Source organism: Raphanus sativus, chromosome 2 (genome assembly GCF_000801105.2).
Source record: "Raphanus sativus cultivar WK10039 chromosome 2, ASM80110v3, whole genome shotgun sequence".
Classification (NCBI taxonomy): domain Eukaryota; kingdom Viridiplantae; phylum Streptophyta; class Magnoliopsida; order Brassicales; family Brassicaceae; genus Raphanus; species Raphanus sativus.
The window spans coordinates 40,232,933-40,252,570 of NC_079512.1; the positions used below are offsets into that span (position 1 = coordinate 40,232,933).

Below are 19,638 nucleotides of genomic sequence, written 5' to 3' on the forward strand. Positions count from 1 at the left end.
TCCAGATCTCTAAAACCCATTCCTCCCATGTTCTTTGGCAGACACATTCTCTCCCACGATACCCAGTGTATCTTTTTTTTGTGCGCATCCGTACCCCACCAGAAGTCTGCCATAACACTAGATAGATTTGAAATAAGTGTCTTAGGCAAACGAAAGCAGGCCATAGGGAACACCGGTATTCCACCAGCTGTGGACTTTAAAAGAACCTCCTTTCCTCCTTGTGATAGATGTTGCAGGTACCATCCATTTAGCCTGCCTTGAGTTCTGTCTTTTATGTATGCCAGTAACTCAACTTTAGAGCCCGAAAAACATTCCGGTAGACCAAGATATTTGCTAGCACCACCTTCGTTCTCGATTCCCAGTATGTTCCGAATTTGCTGTCTCACTTCCAAATCAGTTTGAGCACCAAAAGAGATTGATGATTTCTGGAGGTTTATGTTCTGACCCGTTGCTGCTCCATAGAACCGTAGAATGCGGTGAAGAGCAAGTGCCTGTTCCGGGTTAGCTTTGCACATGAACAAACTATCGTCTGCAAAAAGCAGATGATGTATTGCTGGTCCTTCCTCCGAAAAACGTAATCCATTGAGTAATCCATTCCTTTCCACAACATTTAGCAAGTGAGTCAGCCCCTCTGTACATAGGACAAACAGAAACGGCGATAACGGATCACCTTGTCTCAGTCCTCTCTGAGGCGAGATTAGCCCAAACGGCTGGTCGTTCATAAGCACTGCAAAAGTCACTGATGTGACGCACATCATCACCAGTTCCACCCATTTGTGATCAAACCCAAGCGCAATCATAAGACTCCTCAGATAACTCCATTCAACCCGATCGTAGGCCTTCGACATGTCCGTCTTAATCGCCATAAAATCTTTTGAAATCGCAGGGTGAACTCTGAGGGCATGGACAGCCTCATGTGCAACAATGATGTTGTCGGAAATATTCCTCCCACTAACGAAAGCGGATTGGTTCACCGAGACCAAGGAGTTCAAAAAAGGCTGCATTCGTTTCACAAGAATCTTGGAGACTGCTTTGTATAGAACCGAACACAGACTTATCGGCCTCAGGTCTGCCATGTGCTCCGGATTGGGAATTTTCGGAATTAGGCACAGGAAGGTGAAATTCCATTCCTTTGGTAGCACTCCTGTTTCAAAAACTTCTTGAATCTCCTTCGTAACTTGCTCTCCAATTATGTCCCAATACTTTCGGAAAAAGACTCCAGTCATACCATCGGGTCCCGGGGCACTGTCTCCATTGATAGAAAAGACAGCTTCCTTAACATCTTCTTTGGAGACTCTTCCTAGCAAGGATGCGTTCATGCTCTCTGTCACTTTCGGTGGAAAGTTCTCAAAGGCTGGGTCGTACGGTCTCGGGTTAGAAGACTTAAACAACTCAGTGAAGTAACTGATCGCCACTTCAGCTTTAGCTCCATCAGACCATTGGTCTTGATCCTCCTTGTCCTTGAGTTTCAAAATATGGTTTCTGGATCGGGAGGTTTTAACTGAACCATGAAAGAATTTAGTGCATCTGTCCCCAAACACTAACCACTTGTCATGGCTTTTTTGGCGCCAAAACATTTCCTCCTCTTTATAGGCATTCATAAGCTCCCTGCGCAAGTTTTCCACCATAAATCGACAGGGAAAATCCCTAGACTGAAACCACTCCATCTTCTGTTGGAGAAAGTTGATCTTGTCTTTTGCATTAAGATTCTTTTTCTTCTTCCATCTACTCAAGGCTGTTCTGCAGTTTCTGATTTTGACAGAGATTTTTTCAGTTCCATTTGTGTTTCTTCCAGTCCAAGTTTCCTTAATTGCAGTAGTAACTTCCGACTGGCGTAGAAATCTCTTATCAAATCTGAACATTCCTTTGAAAGATTCACGCGAAGAATATAACCGAAGCCAAACCGGCCGGTGGAAAACCAACCACTCTCACGGACCAAATATTTATTAAGAAAATCGCAAATATCTGACTCAATAACTCATAGTTTTCCTTTAATGCGTTTTTTAGTTTCTGGTTTTATTTTTTATTTTTATTTTTTGTATTTGAAATAAGCTTTAGTCTGAAACAAAGTAGTGATAATAAATGATAGTATTAAGACCAGGAAGATTGACAATGTTTCTTACTTGATGTTCAATTCAAGTACCAACTGTAAAGTCTTTTACAGTGACTATATTGACAACAAGATTTACACTTAACATGTTTTCGTAAATGTCGTCGAGTTTCACTTTGGTGAATACGCGATTTAGATTTCTAGAGGTACTTCAAAACGAAGTTGAAAATTATCGGCTTTGACGAAAACGTGTTCAAAATTCAAAATTCTAAGCTGTCGGTCATACCATACGTAGTGATTGGTCCTTTTGTGTTCTTGAATTGAAGCCACAATTGGATTTTATCATTTATGACCATTGATTCAAAGCCTCAACCTACAAACCGGTCAACCACCGATAATAAATTTAAACCTAACTAACGTATGATAACAAGAAACGATTAGGACACTCGGTCCAGTGATCTAAACTAAATGACGCCATGTCTTTTCATGTTCAATATAGACTGCAAGATCGAATTTAAAACTACATCAGGTACATCCACAATTTAATCATATGTAAGCATGACCTGTTAAGTCTACTGATTTTTTTATATATAAGCTATTATGAGAGGAGTGGTTATTAGCAACGGTATGCATGCCAAGTGACTTCATGTAGTCAATAGGCCTATGTATATATCATTTATCTAGCAAAATTTCAGATTGTTTTCAAACTAAATATAAATATTGTTGTGATATACATCTACTGAAAATCGATCTTATGCCCCCGAAAATTGAAAATCGTTCGACACAAAGTGCTAATTGTAATGGTATTTTATTTGTTTAAAGTCTCAACCACTTAGTGCACAAAAATGATATTTTCTGATTTATTCTATGTATAGATGTCTGTTTTTTTTTCCTCAGATAACTCCGGGTTCCTTGCTATACACTTGAAGACAAAGCCTTCAAAATATATTGTTTTTCCCTTCACCTTTTTAGATATTACAATATAGTAGTAATCTTTAGGAGTGGAAGATAAGGTTGACGTTTTCGGTACTTGTTTATACATAACTGATAAAAGCATGACCAGTACCTTTTCAGTATCATAAAATATGGATTTGTTATATATAAAGCAGTCCTAAACCTAATTATTGACACAAATAATTTATGGGGATATACTTTAATATTTTCAAATAAAGGATTTTAGCCAAAGAGAAGCACTAGAACAAGGAGAAGACAAACCAAAACATGCCTTTATATCATTCAATTATTTAGTTATATATGGACCTTGTTGCCTCTTTTTAATCTTTTTGGTGGATTTGCATTATACCTCCTCATTTCATAGTTAAATATATCATCAGCCAAAAGTAAGAAAGATTATACGCATTAGACACTGCAGTAGTTGAAAGTTTAGATTAGATTCAGTTTATCTCAAATAAAAGATTCATCATACACCATGCCAATACTTGATCTTGAAGTGACAAAAAGAAACTCATAATAACAGACCAACGTGAGAGTGTAATTGAATAATCTTCAAGTGGAAACTAAAATAATGCAGCAAATGCTGCAACTTTACTCAAAGACCCGTTACCTATTTTATATATTTTCCAGTCTTTCTTTCTTTAATTATTAAAATGAAAAGGATGTGAAGATAATCATTTACGAATATAAGATATGTATTATATTATAACTAAAAGGGGTCACAAATCTCCACCTTATATGATTGAAACCTCATGTTGAATATGAGCTTTTTGGAAAGGGAACATGAACTTAACTTTTGGTGTGAGCAACTACACACTAAGGTTCAACTGCTATATGGCATCTCCTGAGTTTTGACATATGCATGCACACGCGCGCGCGCACACACATATATATATACACTATTAAACTGTAGAATTAGTAATTACTAATCATTTGCTATAAATTAAAGAATAATTATTATTTCTTCTGTATCATTATAAGTGATGTTTAAGATTTTTTACACAAATATTAAAAAATACAAATTTCTATGTAATTTATCTTGATTACATAAAATAACATTAAATAAAATTAATTCAACCAATAAAAATATATGAATAATTTTGTAATTGATCACAAATTTCAAATGACATTATACTTTATCTATAACTACGAAAATATCACTTATAGTTAAAAACAAAAATAAAATTCTTGAAGACCAAGTGATACAAAGTGATACAAAAGGAAGTCTAAAATGCTTTTTCTCCGGTCATTAAGAAGGCTGATAATTTGATACTGTCATTCATGACCCGTTCAATGTGCATAACTGCTTATGCACGAGATACCTAACTTTTCTATAATATTTGGGACTCGAAATTTCTAGAAATTAAAGCTCTCTATATAGTTATCATGTCATATATTTCAAACACTTAAGTTCGTCTGCTCAGTATCCATGATTAGATTATGATTTGTTCCGACATCTCGGTCAGTAGAAAAGGAAACTAAACGCTTTTAACTTTTTCCATGGACCAAAACTCATCATTTGTGTGTTTTGTTGTGTATATAGACCAAGTCAAAATTGTCAATAGACCTTCCTTTCTTTTTTTTTTTTGATCAACAGACCTTCCTTTCAATTAATAAGAAATTGCTTCGTTAGCAATATGCAGAACATGCTACGGATTCTTACCGTGTATTTAGTTTCTCGACGCTAAAAGAACCTCTACAAGAATGTGGAGGTTGCAAAGGACAAACACAAGTCTCAGGCAAAAGAAACAATCAACGTACGAGAACGCTTTTACAAAAAGATAAAATGCCAACAACGAAGCAGCTTTTGTTCCAAAGCTTAGCTTAGATTACACAATATGTTTTCATGTACAAAAAAAAAACAAAACACACTAGGAAACTTGATATGTAGCGTACGTGCTTATCATTAAAAAAAATTCACCAGTACTGTAACTAAAACATGTCAGCTTCTTTTCTGGTTATATGAATGGAGTCAATCAATCATCAGGCTCAGCAGAGAAATCAGGCTCTTCGGGTTTCTTAAACCGAGGCATCTCCACATCCTTAACTCTCTGAGCTGCAACACCACGTCTTGTATTAGCTGCAAAACGTGAAGCCAAAACCATAACTCCAATGTTCATCTTCGGACTCGACCCTACACACTCTTCTTTCTCTTTCTCTTCTTCTTCTTTTCCTACTACCACTTCTTCTTCATCATCATCACTTTGCCTTGATTCAACCGCAGTGAGATGATTCTCCATAGCTCTTCTCTTGTACCTGCGCCAAGCGGCTTGTATGAAGCAAGCAGCCCAAGTCCTCCAGTGGTGGGAGTAGAATCTGAAAGTATGTTGAAGCTTCTTGCTGTGTAGCCTCCTAAACTGATTGGCAACGAACTTCAAATCTTCAGCTCTAAGAGCAAATGCTTCGACTTCAACCAAAGCCCTAACGGTTCTTGTAGAAGACGGTAAGTTCAAGGTTGATTTCGGAAGCAAAGCCCATGAAAGAAGCTCCTCCCCGCAGAAATCTCCAGGTCTTAGTATGATCGAGTTGAAGAAACCAGTTCTGCCTCCATTGGTTGTGGAACTCTCGAGTCTACCTCTGATGATAAATAGCATCTCTGTGATTAAGTCACCTTCACGCACAAGGTAAGTCCCTTCCGTACACAGGGAAGAAACCAGACGCTCGCATATAGCATCGAGTAGCTGATCATCCATTTGGGAGAAAAATGGAACCTGCATGATTCAGACATCAACACATTATGGAGTTAACAAAAGATTTACACTGTAAATGGCTTGCAACTAACACCACACTTAGGAACTAAAAGTCTAAAACCAAAACAAACCAAACCGAACCGACTAAGTCGAGATGCAAAAAATTTGGTTAGTTCGGTTCAATTCGGTAAGTTTTTTCAAATGTTCGGTTTTCGGTTTGGTTTGACAATCAGTTACTTTGGTTTTCTTATTAAAAAATACATAACCAAACTATACCAAAAACCCGAACCAAACTAACCAAATCTCAAACCGAACTAACCAAAATAACTGAACTTATCCAAAATTTTAACAAAATCAAACTAACATAACCGAAATCAAAAACCTCGGTAGGATAACTAACCGAATACTGAACACTATTTCAGATTGATTCGGTAAGATTTATGTTGAACCAGACTAATCAAAAATCGAACTACCCGAACCACCCGGACCCGTAGGCCTTAACCAAAACAACTGAAAAAAACTTACTCTTCGAACAAGGTCTAAGCACAGGTGACGTTGGATATCACGGCGAAGATCAGTAGGCAAACTTTGCAGGAGAACCTCTTCGTCTACACCTCTCGCTGCAAGCCACTTATACTGCTCATAACGCCTCACACGGTCTCTCAAATCTTCAGGAAGTTGGCGATGTCTCATCCACTCCTCCGTGTCTCTCTTCTTCAACCTCCATTCCTCAAGCCGTACCGTCAAAGATTGCAAATACGTCTAACAAAACAAACAAACAAACATTGCAATGAGCACAGGAAAAGAGATAAGCAATGAGAGGACAGAGACCAAAAACCATACCTGCATATTCCCAATGAGATGAGCAAAGAGGACAAGACCAAAGATTGCAATCAGCACAGCAAACGTGGTCTCCCCAATGAACGTGGTAGTGGACAGATTCTGTCCATAAGAACTGGGAGACATCGATAGTAGCAGCCATCAGATTAAATGACATATCTAAAAAGCTTGAGTTTTGATGATTACTTACCTAAGCTGTTGCAAGCCCCACCACAAGCAGTAGAAATATCTCTCGTTGAAGTTCGAAGACACAACTTTTTTAGTGATTGCGTTCTCGAACATCCCATACTTGAACTCCCCCTGTCTAGCATCGCAGAGCTTAAACACGTTTGTGACATTAGCCCATTGCTGCTGCCTGGTGTCATAGAGTGGTGAATCACAGTCTAGGTAATAGAGATAACAGTTCACTCCAACATCTTCTTTGTTGCATCTCGTTTTCCAGCATGACGTGTATCTATCAAACGATAGTATATACCACGCCGCACCAAGCACCTGTGCCAAAACAAAACACCAACCATCATCTACTATAATAAAAGAATTAAAAGAATGTGATCATCACATACATGACTAGCGAGCATGTATAGCAAGAGGTTATAAGCAGCTCCAGCCCAAGCCGTCTTTGTAACAACTCCAGTAGCTTTAACGATCTGAGAACTCAACGGGATGATCAGATAGAATCTAGGAATGTACTGCAAGAGCACAATCAAAGCAAGATCATTGTTGCTATGATCAAACCGGTAGCTTCTCGTAGCCGGCATAACGAACCAGATAACTATCTGAGGAAGCGGCAACGTAGCAACGAGATCAATGATGAAGTCAGACTTGAGATACCTCCAAGCAATAGCCTTGGGATCCATCACAAGCTCGCCTCTGCCAAACACACGAGTGCTGGAGTTGGGGGCGATGAAACCAGTCCTGAACTTGATGAAAATGTGGAGGAGGTAGAAGAGATCAGCGATGGTTCTGAAGAAGGTGACGAGGATTCTGAGGTTGGTGTCGGTCTTGGCGCAGGGGTAGTCTTTGTTTCCACCGATGGCTGGGACGAAGAAGTAGAGAGGGTCGATGAAGAGAGCGAGCATACAGGAGATGATGAAGACCCAGTTCCATTTCAAGACTATCTCGCTGCCTGGGTCGAGAATGGTCTTGTACCATGATGAGGAGGGTTTGGACTTGTTGTCAGTAGTGTATCTACTGATTCTGTTTCCAGACAAGAGGTTGTTATCAGGAGGTTTGAGCGCTGAAGGTAGCGAGAGTTTGTATGATTTGCTCATTGGATCGTTCACTGCCCATATGGCTTCTTTTCTTTCTTTCCTATCTGAGTATAGCCTACAAAGATGGAAACTTTACTCTTTGAGCGACAAGCTTGAGCTTTGATGTAATAGAAACACCAAAGAACATTTTTGTTTCAGGGAAACCTAAACATAAAGTCTAGAAAGAAGACAAAATTAAACTAAAGCAAAGTCTAAATCAGAAAAAAAAAATAACTACTTTAGAAACTTTACTCTTGAGGGACAAAATCAAAGCTTGAACTTTGATTTAATAAGATACACCCATCAAGAAAGAAGACAAAACTAAAGTAAAGTCTAGATTTTTTATTTCAGGACAAACCAATCAGACAAACTGAGCAGACAAATCAAGACACTTGAGGAGAGCTAGTATGACCCGGAACATGAAATCGAACTAAAAGACAATGAAAATTGAAGACAAGAGAAGTTCTATAGAAAAAACTTACATAAGAAGCTTGTCCTTCCTCAACTCCATTAGAAGAAGAAGAAGCTGCTTAAGCTTGAGAAAGAAGAACCCTTTTGATCCAAACAAATTAAAGATTCGTGCAGACTCTGACACTGTCACTCTTTGTTTGATGTCTCTCTCTCTCTCTCTCTATCTAAATCTGAGGACAGATCGTTAATTCCTCCTGGGGAGAATTGAAACGAGGGAGTCACGGGACGAGTCAGAGTAGCGTATCTTCTTTGTTTTCTTTTTCCTTACCTTTAAGAAAAAAAAGAAAAAAAGGAACAGCGAAGAGGATATTTGTGTGTGTTTTAGGAATATTTGATGGCTCATCGATAATAGTAAGACAAGGAAGTCAAATGCATTTGACCAGATGGCTTAACTTAGCCTAATCAGAGGCATTATTAGTGGGGGAGGGGGGGAATTAATGACTTTTAAAGTTTTGTTTATGTGTGTAATCGAACCAATTTAAAGTTTATTAAACTATGAAATGCTACGTCACAAAACAACAGTTTTATAGGCCTGTCGTTAGATCCAATCACAGTTGTCTAACTGAATTGGAAAAACAAAACATTTAAACATAACTCAGAATATGAAGCTGGTTAAACTGAAGTCATAAGTATTTCCTTAATTCATCATAGACAATTTGAAGCAGAACCATTGATGAAAAAGACAAAACTAAAACATCAAATTAACAGAAGCAACATCTGATGTAGTCTCATTCATGTGTTATCCAACTGAATCTGATCAGAGGAAAGATCGAAACTTTTCAGATGATGTTATTGCTTACTAGTGAGCAGAGCTAAAGAGATTCTGTGCAAAACAGACCATTATACTTCTTCAAATCCCAATCTATAACTTGATTCTTAGGTTCCAATCTTGAAACTATGTTGGATTCTCCAAAAAGAGAACCATTCATCACTCAATACATGCTCAAAATCAAACAGTGAAGGAAGAAAGGAACAAGCTTTCAATTTGTTGAGCTCTGTAATAAAATAAAAAAACTGTACATGATTGATTATTGATGAAAAACCAAATTTGTTTTAACATCATCGTAATAAAACTGAAGCGAACCAAACGAACTATGAAACAACAAATCTAACCACTAGACCGAACTAAGTACGTCCTTCTTCTCCCATCAAAAATTTCTCACCTTTTTGCTTCTTTCCAATCCTTTAAACCCTATCCCTGCAAATCGGACAAGTCCCAACTTTCACCAACCAAAAGTCCACACACTTCCTATGAAACACATGCCCGCATCCAGGCAATCTCCGACACCACTGCCCTTGTCTGAACCCATCGATACAAACCACGCACTCGCTTCCGAACTGCGTCGCCTCGCAGAACTTAAACTGGGGAAGGCTCTTCACGCATCTGGGAGACAACCCATCCGAGGATTCGTGACGGAGGTGGCGACGGAGGCGGCGGCGGTAGTTGCGGTGGAGAAACCAGTAGAGGGCGAAGAAGAAGACGGAGAAGCCGAGAGACATGAGGATGAAGAGAAGGGCGGTTAAAGCTACGGGGATCATGATGAAACCAACGAGGATTTTGGAGAGGATCTTCGTTGATAGACTCGTCGTCGTGTTGCTGCCCTTCGGTGGCGCCGCCGGATACGGCGTTTGTTCGGCGGTGATTGCGTCATCGTGAGGAATAGGTATCGACGACATCGGACGGAGATTAAAAAAAACTTCTTTTTTTTCAATTTTTTGTTTTCTGTTTTGAATCTCTTAAGAGAATGAAACTCTGTTTGAAAGATAAATAAGGAGGTGGGTTATTACACGATCAGAAGGGTTCCATATTGATCGAAAACTGTGGATACAAACAAACAATACAAGGGGTATTATTTTATTCACTATTTAATTATGAATAATATATGGGCGAATATTCGGACATTTTAACTAGTTTTCTTCCTGTTAAAAGTCTCTTTTTTAATTTCTTTGAAAATATCTTTATATTGTTTTTTAATTAGAATTTACGTTACAAAGTGGTGCAACATAATTACACCAACACAATAGGTTGCAAGTTAAAGGGTTTACCATACATTTTGGGTACAATGAAGTAAAACCGTTTATTATTATTTTTTTGGGATGCAAATACAACTATTCTTTGTGTAACATCTTGAGGAATTATTGGTGATATTTTTGGCGAAATTTCATTTATACCACAAGTTTAGTATCACTTTTCAAATTAATCGTTAATAAATAACTATTTTCATAAATATTTAAAATTTGTAATAAAACAATACTAAACTATTTAAAATAAAATATTTATAGAATATTTATAAATCCAACTTCAAACTCTTAATACTAAATCCTAAATATTAATCAGTAAAGTTTAAACTCAAATACTAATATATTTTTTGATTGGTTGTATTTTGAAAAGTGGTACTTAACTTCTAGTAACTCTAACAATTTCTCATATTTTTGTGTATTATTAAAAATTAAATGTATTTTTCATAATTGATTAATTATTTTGATTAAAATATGTTAACAGAGAAAACTATATGATTTAAAGTTGATTGATTGAAGTTGTAATTTTATATTTTTATTCTAAAATTTATGATTTAAATGTTAGATGTGGCATCAAATCCTTTTTTGCTATATAGACTTTTCTAAAATACTAAGAAAACTTTAGAAAAAATAATTTATGAAATTAATATATTACCTTTTATTAGTATTTTGTTTTTAAATTCAATTTTTAAATTAAAACATGATTATTTAAAAAAACTGTAAAAATAAAAGCAGTTGCCCATGATTTTTACCGCCTTTTCCAATAACTTCCAAAAAGTTTTCAAGCAAAATCAAGAAACAGATTACCTTACCAAAGCTTATCCTACGTAATAATATAATGTTTTCCGATTAAAAAAATAAAAGAACGGCCTGACCATATATCATTTTAAGAATTTAAAAAGAGCCAATTAGCCATATGATAAATAAAACGCATTTGAAAGAATACATGATTTTGGTCCTAAATATTCTTTCCGTTTCAAAATGATTTATGTTTTAGAAAAAAAAATTATTTACAAAAAAATTTGTATTTTACATCTTCAATGTATATAACATTAAAAATTGCAAATTTTAAAGTTATTAGTTGTGTCTATTGAATAGGTAAAAATTATACTCGTTCTGTTTCAGAAATATCTATATTCTAAAAAAAATATTGTTTCAAAAGAAATATCTCATATATTATTGTATTTCTTCAATGTATTATTTAATGAAAATTTGAAAATTTCAAAAAAAGTTGATGTGTTTATTGAATTTCTATTGACTACAATTTGTGAAAATTTGTTATTTATAAAAAATAATGCATTTACAATCAAAATTTAATGTGTTTTCTTAATACTCCATCTGTTTCATAAAGATACATATTGTAGGAACAAAATATTTTAAAGAGATATATTTTTATATTTTCAATACATTTTTATCAACTAATAATGATTAATTGTAAATTTCAAGAAGATTAATTGTATTTACTAAATTCTTATTGATTTAAAATTAAAGGAAATAGATAATCACAAAAAAATTATGCATTTTACATTTAATATGTTTTATTAATCTGTGTAAAAAACCAAAACATGTAAGATTTTAAAATGGATGGAGTATATGTGAAAAGTTAAAGTACGTATCTTCTTTAAAAAAATATGAAATAGTTAAACATAAAAAATAATATATTTACTTTCGAAAATTAATAGATTTTTAATAAATATGAAAACTCTAAAATATAAATTATTTTAAAACGGAATGAATATAAAATAAGTTAACCAGCCATATGATAGATAATACGAACTAAAAAGAAAAAAAAATGAATTTGGTTCCAGTTCTTTTTATTATCACTGAACTCTCCTCTCTGGTAAGACCGAGTGGAAGAGATTGAGACAGACCGACAAGGCAGCTTCCTCGGTAACAGCCTTTCTTTATGTCACCCTACCAAGCCACCACTTTTAACATTTTTTCTTTGCAAACTTTTTTGTATTATCTCCTAGCTTCTTTTATACATTTCCCTCCAGTTCATTTTGCGATTTGAATCCGGTTATCTACTTTTGAGCTTGGTTTAAAATATGTCTCCTTATTGTGCCGCTCGGCCCATTAGCATTCGAATTCTAAATTATGGCCGTCCAATGATGGCTTCTAGATAATTCTTCATAAAAAACGTTTGGTTTAGTCCGAATTTGGTTCGATCGAATTTAGATGGAAATATATATGCCTTGACATTTAGATTAACAGTTGTTAATGTCTTTCGTCGGGATTGTTGACACGAAAGCAAAAGTGGGAGTAGTCAAGAAAACCTATTGTAGTCAGTTTGACTTGACCAAAAAATACTATAGTCACAAAGTGGGATTGTTGACTATAGTATATGGTAAGATATAATGCATGCTTATCAGGAGACTTAACATATAACATAACACATATAAATAGATATTCCGCATATTGAATATCATAACAATCTTGAATAACTTTTTTGCTTAAAGAAAAGAAACGAGTCATGGGTAAAAGTATTTTGGTTTTCTCTGTCGTTATTACTTTTATCTTCTCTATTGCATATGCAACTCCTGGAATCGGAACTTTCTACACAAGTTACACTCGTAAGAAAATCATTTAAAACACTGTTTTGTGTATAGTGCATACTACTTGATTTGGGAAGAAAACATATAAAAATACACTTTATATAGGTACCCTTTGATACCTAACTAAAGCGAAATGTTATAACAATCTTTGTTGTTTTATTATGTGTTTTGATAGCATCGGCATGTTACAAAAATCAGCCAGAAGGAGTGATGATAGCTGCAGCGAGTGATACATTATGGGACAATGGTCGAGTTTGTGGCAAAATGTTCCATATCAAATGCACCGGAGCTCGTAACGCCGCCTCATCCTTGTACCGGTAAAACTGTGACAGTTAAAATCGTTGACCATTGTCCCGCTGGCTGCGCTTCTACTATCGACCTCTCCTTTGAAGCTTTTTCTCAGATTGCTAATCCTGTCGCTGGGATCATTAACATTGATTATACGCCGTAATTATTTGACAACCTAATACATATTTTTATGTTACATTATAATAACTTGTATCCGGAATTTTAGTGATGAGATTGTGTGTTTGTATTTCAGGGCCTAAATGTAGATGGAGTTCTCAAGGAAAACAATGCTTGGATCTAGAAACTAGAAAGTATTGTAATTCTATTATAGTTTTGTAATTGTATTCCAAATATTAATAAAATCCCCGAGACTCATACAAAAATAAGATTGCATATTTTTCATATATTTATAGTTTGCATAACATGATTTTAAGAGATAGACAATCAGGAGGTATGCACAACACATCCAAGTCTAAAAACGAAATACGCACTTAGCAGAACAAGACTTGGGTTCATTCCCTGTGATGAATTCTCAAAATCACCTCAAGTGTTAACACCAATCAAAGTGCCATATAAATTTAGTAAAAAAAAAAGAGAAAGAGGTAAAAAAGACGTCGACTAACTTTTTAAATATCATCCATAGCTTCTTTTTTATCACCTACGCATAATATTGAAAAGCTTCTTCAATGTATGATTTTAATGAAAATTTGTAAATTTCAAAAAGTTAATGGTGTTTATTGAATTTCTATTAGCTAAAAGTTTTAGAAAATTGCCATTTACAAAAAACAATGCATTTATGATCAAAATTTAATGTATTTTCTTAATACTCTTTATGTTTCACATAGATACATATTGTAGGAAAAAAAATTGTTTTAAAAAGATACATTTTTATCAATTAATAATGATTAATTGTAAATTTCAAAAAGATTAATTGTATTTACTAAATTCTTATTGATTTAAAATTATGTGAAATAGATAAGCACAAAAAATTATGCATTAATATTTAATATGTTTTGTTAGTATGTGTGAAAAAACCAAAACATGTAACATTTTGAAAAGAAAGAAATATATGTAAAAATAAAAAATATGGATCTTTTTGAAATGGAAGAAGTAGAAAATAATTAAACACAAAAAATAATATATTTACTGTCGAAAACTAATGGATTACTTAATAAATACAAAAACTCTAAAATATAAATTATTTTGAAATTGAATGAATATAAAATACGTTAACTAGCCATATGATAGATAATAAGAACTAAAAAAATGAGTTTGGTTCCAACTATTATTATTTTATTATCGCTGAACTCTCCTCTCTGGTAAGACCAACTTGAAGAGATAGAGACAGGCCGACAAAGACAGCTTCCTCGGTAACTGCCTTTCTTTATGTCACCCTACCAAGCCACCACTTTTAACATTCTTTCTTTGCAACCTTTTCTATATTATCTCTTAGCTTCTTTTATACATTTCCTTCGTTGACAAAAAAAAAATTACATTTCCTTCCAGTTCATTTTGCGATTTGAATTCGGTTATCTACGTTTGAGCGTGGTTTAAAATATGTCTCCTTATTGTGCCGCTCGGCCCATTAGCAAATGAATTCGGTTATCTACGTTTGAGCTTGGTTTAAAATATGTCTCCTTATTGTGCCGCTCGGCCCATTAGCATTCGAATTCTAAATTATGGCTGTCCAATGATGGCTTCTAGTCAATTCTTCATAAAATAACGTTCGGTTTAGTCCGGATTTGGTTCGATCAAATTTAGATGGAAATATATATGCCTTGACATTTAGATTAACAGTTGTTAATGTCTTTCACTGGGATTGTTGACACGAAAGCAAATATGGGAGTAGTCAAGAAAACCTATTGTAGTCAGTTTGACTTGACCAAAAAATACTATAGTGACAAAGTGAGATTGTTGACTATAGTATATGGTAAGATATAATGCATGCTTTTTTTTTTGGTCAACATATAATGCATGCTTATCAGGAGACTTAACATATCATAACACTATAAATAGATATTCCGCATATTAAAAAACATAACAACAATCTTAAATAACTTTTTTGCTTAAAGAAAACAAACGAGTCATGGGTAAAAGTATTTTGGTTTTCTCTGTCGTTATTACTTTTATCTTCTCTATTGCATATGCAACTCCTGGAATCGGAACTTTCTACACAAGTTACACTCGTAAGAAAATCATTTAAAACACTGTTTTGTGTATAGTGCATACTACTTGATTTGGGAAGAAAACATATAAAAATACACTTTATATAGGTACCCTTTGATACCTAACTAAAGCGAAATGTTATAACAATCTTTGTTGTTTTATTATGTGTTTTGATAGCATCGGCATGTTACAAAAATCAGCCAGAAGGAGTGATGATAGCTGCAGCGAGTGATACATTATGGGACAATGGTCGAGTTTGTGGCAAAATGTTCCATATCAAATGCACCGGAGCTCGTAACGCCGTGCCTCATCCTTGTACCGGTAAAACTGTGACAGTTAAAATCGTTGACCATTGTCCCGCTGGCTGCGCTTCTACTATCGACCTCTCCTTTGAAGCTTTTTCTCAGATTGCTAATCCTGTTGCTGGGATCATTAACATTGATTATACGCCGTAATTATTTGACAACCTAATACATATTTTTATGTTACATTATAATAACTTGTATCCGGGATTTTAATGATGAGATTGTGTGTTTGTATTTCAGGGCCTAAATGTAGATGGAGTCTCAAGGAAAACAATGCTCGGATCTAGAAACTAGAAAGTATTGTAATTCCATTATAGTTTTGTAATTGTATTCCAAATATTAATAAAATCCCCAAGATTCATAAAAAAAATAAGATTGCATATTTTTCATATATTTATAGTTTGCATAACATGATTTTAAAAGATAGACAATCAGGAGGTATGCACAACACATCCAAGTCTAAAAACGAAATACGCACTTAGCAGAACAAGATTTGGGTTCACTCCCTGTGGTGAATTCTCAAAATAACCTCAAATGTTAACACCAATCAAAGTGCCATATAAGATTAGTAAAAAAAGAGAGGTAAAAAGACGTCGATTAACTTTTTTAATGCCTTCCATTGATTTCTTTTTTATCACATTCGCATAATATTGAAAAGCTTCTTCATCACCCACACAGAATATTAAATGCTTTATTTCTGAAATTAGTGTCTATAGTCCTCTGCCTTTATACCCCAAATCTAAATTCAAAACACAAAACCCTAAATCTTTGGATAGATCCTAAACTCTTGGGTAAAGATAATTCAAAAGGTTTAGAGTTTACCCAAAGATTTATGATTTAGTGTTTTGGATTTACGAATTTGACAAACAAAGCTTTTAATATTTTGTTTGGGTGATGAAGAAAAAGAAGTCATGGATTACGTTAAAAAATTAGTCGACATTTTTTTGACCTCTTTTTTTTTCCTTTTTTTACTAATCTTATATGGCACTTTGATTAGTGCTAACAATTGAAATAAATCTGAGAGTTCACCATAGAGGATAATCCCAAGTTTTGTTCGGTTTTATATTATACATGATAATATTATCAAGCTTAGTTGAGCATGTCATTTATTTATCGATTGCAAATGTAAAGACCAAACCCATTTTTGTAATTCTTTACAAATAATCTCATTTCAAATGAAATTTCAAGTGGTTGGCAAATAACACCTGTTAAGATATTTTCATGCATGCCGGTGGTGTTTTCTGGGTCTCTTATTTAGTTATTTGGATTGAAATTTTATAACCCAGTGCTTAGGACTCTTTTCCGAGAAAGAAGGTTCATGCACTAATAAAAAAGAATACTTGACTTTTTTTTTGTAAAATTTGGACAATGAAGCGATTTGTATAATTATTTTGGATTATATTGAAAAAGCACTAGTGTCTAGTGATCGTTGTTTAAAACAATTCATACAAAAAATGCTACATTAATTAGTAGCAAGATCGGTTGAGAGGGCAAACAACTCAAGTAGTCGTTTAGGACATCCAATTTTAAGGATTTCTTTGACTTTTTCATATTAATTATTTGTTAGTATTATATGTAAATATAATTTATAATTTTTATAAAGATATTTATAAAAAAAAGTTTAACATTGCGATGAAACTTTTCTTATTAAATATATTAAATCACTACATTATAGAGCAATAACATATTTAAAAAGAAAATTTCGTATTTCCAATGATTTTAGTAAAATTAGGATTGAATATAGTCAAATGTTTATGATATAACATATATAAAGTATTGATACGCCGTTGACAAAAATAAAGTATTGGTGCGCCATAAATTCTATGAAATTATTTCCACTTATATTTATTGTGGTTTTAGTTAGATTTATGTTTTTAAATTTCTCAAATAAATGATTATCGATTTTAAAAAAGATTTTGGCTGTGCTAGGTTTATCAAACAAATTGAGTTATTTTAAAATTTTAATGTGATGTTAGATAAAAACAAAAACAGAAGCACTCATGTTGTAAACAAGTTTTTTTATTTGAATAATTTAACATTCTTTCAAAAAAGATGTTAGATAAAAACATCAAAATACAATTTATTAAAATTTTGCTTAAGGCATCCAAATACATAGCATATAATTCGCCCCGTCGTGTTCGTCGTAAGAATTGTAATCCAATCAGTGATCTACCCGAAAAAGACATTATGTTTCTGATAAACGGTAAAAAGGTCACAGACCCTCATAAGTTTGTTGCCCGATCAATAATAATCAAGGCAAAGAAGATAATGAGAACGTTCGGTTTCTCGCTGTAGCTGCATTCGTTTTTTTGTGTGGAAAATCAATCTTTTTCTTTTCATTTTCCACCCGTCAAGATCGTATTCGCAGATAGTCTTAGACTTGGGCCGAGATAAAAAAGATTGGTAAATTTTACATGTTGGTATTTATACGAGTATTCGCTAACGATGGGCCGAGATTAATAGAAACGATGGGCCGAGATTAATAGATAACTTGTTAATTGGCATGATGTACACGAACCGCGCTCTCGACCCCACTAGTAGCTGATCTTGGATACCTTCAAACCCAACCAACCTCCCTGCGAACCATAGAATTGAAAATTTTCGGGAGTAGAGAATATTTATTTACTATTGTGAATTTTCTTTACTTTTGAGGTAACATCGATATATACACAGTTGTTAGTAAAATCCATGAAAAGACTAACGCTTTAGTTTAAAGTTTTATGTAAGCTAGTCGCTAGAAATTGGTTTAAGATGATGTTATGTGTATAAAACCGGTTAAGTGAGTTTTTTTTTTTTGCTAAAATTTGGCAACCGGTTAAGTGAGTTGCAGTGGGGAAAACCTTTTTGAGGTTTGACCTAGGTGAATGTGTACGTAGATCTACAGTTTGTTCGAGTTCTTTACAGAATGTGAAGTCTTCATTAGAATGATATTTTGATTTGTCAAATACTTCCCAGATGGTTTTGCTTAAATATTATGATATTTTACATCTCTATTATACAGATTTTATAAAGATGGACAGTTAAGCAAGGGTCTTAAATTTATTGGCAAAGCAATAAATGTATTATGTATAGCACATGCACATGGGGATTCTTTTCCTGTTTATAAGGTTCAATTTCTCATTAAATATATCTCCAATACGTGTATTGTGACACATTTTAATATTGTTTTGCTAGAAAAGGTGTCTAATGGAGAAAATTTCAACAGTTGACTAATCTCATAATTCAAATTTAGGTAGAATTATTAAGGAATTTAAAACCATGTAATGACAAATTAGTGGTTACAAGATTGTGGGAGATCTAACTTGAAAGTTCATTGTCCCATTGATCCCAGCCCTGGTCTGTCCCACTGGAAAAAAAAAACTCAACTGATCTGTGTTATCCTCTATTCTCTTGTATATGAAGTCTACCAGTTTTATTATGTATTTGGCTCATGAGTCTATTACCTGAACGTTGTCTCTCAAACAAATTATGTAACCTGTGATTTAAATTGTGCATATACGTTTCTTGGTTTTCTTTTTGTAAATGTTTTCTGTATAAAAGTATTAACCATCAAAATAAATAAATACAAACCATCATGTTTTGTTTGGATGAATTTCTTTTGAGTTTTTTGTTTGCACTTTGGTAGACTGGAACTAGTAGTCCTTACTCCTTAGATTAATATACATTAATACAGTATCAGATATCCTGTGGATTGCCTCGGTCCATCTTGGAGCTATGACTTGATTGCAAATTCCAACTAGTCACCCTTTTTAAAGTTTGGGAAGATTCATTCAAACAAAAAAAAAGGAAAACAATACTCTCTTCGTTTTTTACTTTTTAGTATGTCTTTATAATAATTATGTACATAGATTAAGAAAATAATTAATTTCTTAGTTATTTTCTAAACAAAAACACCATTAATTGTTTACTTAATCATAATCTAACCAATAATAAAATAAAATATATTATCATTGGTCAAGTAACATTAATTATTAATAAATTTTACATAGAAAAATGAAAATTTCATATAATTTAGAATAAAAAAAATTCTCTAAAACCACTTATATTAAA

At 33.8% G+C, this 19,638-nt stretch overlaps 3 protein-coding genes and 1 pseudogene across 3 annotated transcripts; 2 read left to right on the plus strand and 2 right to left on the minus strand.

The window, feature by feature from the left end:
- Positions 1–4,749: 4,749 nt before the first annotated feature.
- LOC108842976 (cyclic nucleotide-gated ion channel 17) lies at positions 4,750–8,578 on the minus strand. Its single transcript, XM_018616044.2, has 6 exons — positions 8,267–8,578; positions 7,098–7,860; positions 6,725–7,026; positions 6,538–6,649; positions 6,220–6,456; positions 4,750–5,715 (listed from the first exon to the last, which is right to left on the minus strand). The coding sequence occupies exons 1-6, from the start codon at positions 8,293–8,295 to the stop codon at positions 4,981–4,983; spliced, it is 2,178 nt and encodes a 725-aa protein (XP_018471546.2). The 5' UTR covers positions 8,296–8,578; the 3' UTR covers positions 4,750–4,980.
- Positions 8,579–9,217: 639 nt separating this feature from the next.
- Positions 9,218–10,084, minus strand: LOC108839979 (RING-H2 finger protein ATL14). The gene has a single exon (XM_018612784.2). It carries the CDS (start codon positions 9,930–9,932, stop codon positions 9,441–9,443), a length of 492 nt encoding a protein of 163 aa, XP_018468286.1. The 5' UTR covers positions 9,933–10,084; the 3' UTR covers positions 9,218–9,440.
- Positions 10,085–12,747: 2,663 nt separating this feature from the next.
- Positions 12,748–13,280, plus strand: LOC130508450 (putative EG45-like domain containing protein 1; annotated as a pseudogene).
- A 1,923-nt stretch (positions 13,281–15,203) lies between these two features.
- LOC108841568 (putative EG45-like domain containing protein 1) lies at positions 15,204–15,738 on the plus strand. The gene is made up of 2 exons (XM_018614319.1): positions 15,204–15,303; positions 15,461–15,738. The coding sequence occupies exons 1-2, from the start codon at positions 15,204–15,206 to the stop codon at positions 15,736–15,738; spliced, it is 378 nt and encodes a 125-aa protein (XP_018469821.1).
- Positions 15,739–19,638: the final 3,900 nt, after the last annotated feature.